Source organism: Primulina eburnea, chromosome 12 (genome assembly GCF_022965805.1).
Source record: "Primulina eburnea isolate SZY01 chromosome 12, ASM2296580v1, whole genome shotgun sequence".
In the NCBI taxonomy this organism is placed as follows: domain Eukaryota; kingdom Viridiplantae; phylum Streptophyta; class Magnoliopsida; order Lamiales; family Gesneriaceae; genus Primulina; species Primulina eburnea.
The window spans coordinates 27,901,773-27,904,847 of record NC_133112.1 but is presented as its reverse complement, the minus strand read 5'-3'; the positions used below and the strand labels follow the sequence as shown (position 1 = coordinate 27,904,847).

The 3,075-nt window shown below is 37.5% G+C and overlaps 1 protein-coding gene across 1 annotated transcript; it reads right to left on the bottom strand.

Annotated features, from left to right (window-relative positions):
• Positions 1–515: 515 nt before the first annotated feature.
• Positions 516–2,722, bottom strand: LOC140807738 (uncharacterized). Its single transcript, XM_073164701.1, has 2 exons — positions 2,198–2,722; positions 516–2,090 (listed from the first exon to the last, which is right to left on the bottom strand). Exon 2 carries the CDS (start codon positions 1,852–1,854, stop codon positions 838–840), a length of 1,017 nt encoding a protein of 338 aa, XP_073020802.1. The 5' UTR covers positions 1,855–2,090; positions 2,198–2,722; the 3' UTR covers positions 516–837.
• Between the last annotated feature and the right edge of the window lie 353 nt (positions 2,723–3,075).

The following is a 3,075-nucleotide window of genomic DNA, read 5'->3' as shown; positions in this document are numbered from 1 at the left end:
TCCCATAGTCCCATAGGAAGTAGAACTTAAATATATTTTATTCTACACCATTTTTGTAACACGATCTCATGAGTTGATTTTTTGAAAAAATCTTTTATTTGAGTCACCATAAAAATTATTATTTTTAATTATAGATTTATCTCATGAATAAAGATACATACGATCGTTTAACAAAAAAAACATACTATTTATTCTATTATATATATAAAAAAACATATCATCATAAAAATTATACTTGTTATCTCACTAAAGATCTCATCAACTCATTCCACATTGTACCGAAAAAAACCTAAAAAACTTATATTTAAAATTAAACTCAACTCTTTTAAATTAAAAATAATTTCATATTAATTATTTAGTATCCGTTGATGGTCTTAAAAAAACTTACATTTTAAAATTTTATGTTCATGTTATCATTCCATTTATATCATTTGTACATCTTCCGCTAGTAAGTATAATAGCTAGATCTAGAGTGTGAAATCCAAACATTCCAATCGTTCATATCGGCAGTACAATCAAAGCATACAAAAGTAATATCAAACAAACGATTAAAAGTCGACAACATCTTATAATGTAATAAAAAAAAAAGGGCCCCAAAATTGCGAATGAACAATAGAAGAATGAAGCCCCCTTTGGACTGCTCTGATAGCATAGGAAAACCCAAAGGCTCCATTCCTCGAACAAAATTTCTCTCCACGATCAAAACTCATTGCTCCAGAAAAATCCCTCAACAATGTAAATTCTTTTATTCTTGAAAGAACACTCCCTTCAAATTAACAATAAGAATTTATATAAATAATAAATAAATAATAAATATGTATCTAACAGCTGCAAAACTCAAGGGCACGCAATATTGTAGGCTGCTCCATTCATCACGGATGGTGTTCGGTCTATTCCGCTTGGCAGTTCATCCATCCATTCAAGTGCTTCACGACAAGCCTCAAAGTCGAAATCGAAGTCGAAATCCGGTAACTCAACAGATCGATCCCCATCCTTAAATCCATATGTTGGAAGATCCTCGAATTTACTAACGAATTCATCCAACGGCACCATGAAATCATTGCACACCATGAGTGAATCGAGTTCGAAATCCATGTCCATCTCCACATCGATTTGTGACATCGCCATAACTTCCTCATCTGCTAGTCCAAGATAACAAGACTCTGCCGCAAGCTCATTCTCATCTTTGTATTCAGGTCCAAAACCCGAGGCTAACTCCATTTTGAGCACGGAAGATGGAGATGTGTGTGAGCAACTGGAGTTCTCGGATACATAAGCTATATCAGATTCTCGCTTCTTGTCCTCATCTTGCTTAGAAAATACATTTTTGTTTCCATCATCATTCAAACTCTTGCTAGCAGAAACCACTGTGCTAATAGCCAGAGCCTCGAATTCCATTCTTTTACTTTCATACGCTCTCGATGCCTCCTCCGCGGTATTGTAGGTTCCCAACCAGACCCTTTTATGCTTAATCGGATCCCGGATTTCCGCAGCCCATTTGCCCCATTTACGCTGCCGAACGCCTCTATATTTTCCAATAACAGGGCTCGGACGCATCGGGTGTACTCGTTTCCTATTGGGATGTTTCTCCCCGGTGTTGCTGTCCTGGACTGAGCCCTCTGATTCAGAAACTTTCGGAGCTCGATTAAAGTCTTCAACAGGGAAGCGAACTTCCCGAATGAGAGTCTTAATTTTCCTCTCACGGGCTCCCTCATCATCAGATGTATCAGTAGCATCCGGGTCGCTACAAACAATTCGAACAATCCTCGCCGGTGGGATGGGTTCTGATTTGTTCCTAAATCTTCTGCTCGCAGTTTCTTGTTCCGATGCGATAGTTTTCCGAGGCTCCGGCATTTTTAGCTCAACTCAATCACTCAATAATCCCTCCAAAAAATACCCTCAAAATGGTGTCTTTCCAAACCAAATCAAATCAAATCAAAACGGTAAAAACTATGGTCGCAAGTTTGAACTTTTAAAAAAAAGGGCTCTATTGTCGCGAAGTTTGAAATAACAGAACCTCTGGAAAACGGGAAAGATTAAATAACCGATTTATGTAGTAACCTCCAAAACACTCTACTCCAGAAGAAGTCCTGCAACGCAAACATATAAAACCCACAAAAAATGTTTAACTAAAACCCCAAAGAAATACACAAACAAGAACCGAAACCCAAAAGGGTTCAAGGAAGCAAGCTTTTACCTTTTGGGCCTGAAACGCATCGAAACAGTAGGGAAGAAAGAGTGGGTGCTCCAGGGAGCAGATAAAGAAGAAACTGCCGAGAAACAGAGCTTCAACAGAGCCCCAAAAGCAGCAGCCAGATCAAAACTTGCCGACATAAATCTCTAGGCTCCCCTTACCTCAGTAAAACAACCCTTCTCCTCTTCTCAACACTTGGAAAAGAGAACCCCAAAAAAAGGGAGTACAAAGCGCATCAGATACACCTATATATATGAGTAAAGAAGACAAACAAACAAACTTGTGTTGAAAAGGCATTAGAACCAATCCGAAAAGTGTAGAAAAGAGATTAGAAATCTATGGATACTATTTTTTTCCACAATCGTACAAGACAAAGAAAAAGATTGAGAATCGTCGACAGAATCCTCGACGAGGCAACGTGAAATAGACCTCTACTGTAAACAACTACTCTCGAGAAAGGAGAGTGAATGGTCCGGCTAAAGCGGCTATCACTGTAAATATAGGTGCAAAAATGTGGAGTGGAGAAAAGTATGTGTCGATTTGGCCATTAATTTCGCAACAACCATGTACTGACAATAAATGCAAATCTCGAGAGAAAAAATGAAAAATTAAATGTCAAAAAATCGGGTAATGTGACCTGCTTTTTCTTGGAAGTCTGGCTTCTTTTTTTTTTTTTTAATAATTAACGTTGTCCTTTTCACACTCACTAGGTGTATTTTGTGTGAGATTTTTCTGCTGTTCGCTTTTTTCTAAGCGGTCAAAAGAATGCTCGTAAAGATGCGTTAATGGGTTCTGGGGGAAAATAGTGAAAGACAATGATGATGATAATACATGCCATGTATCATATACATGTGATATATATATATATAATTTATGTATTT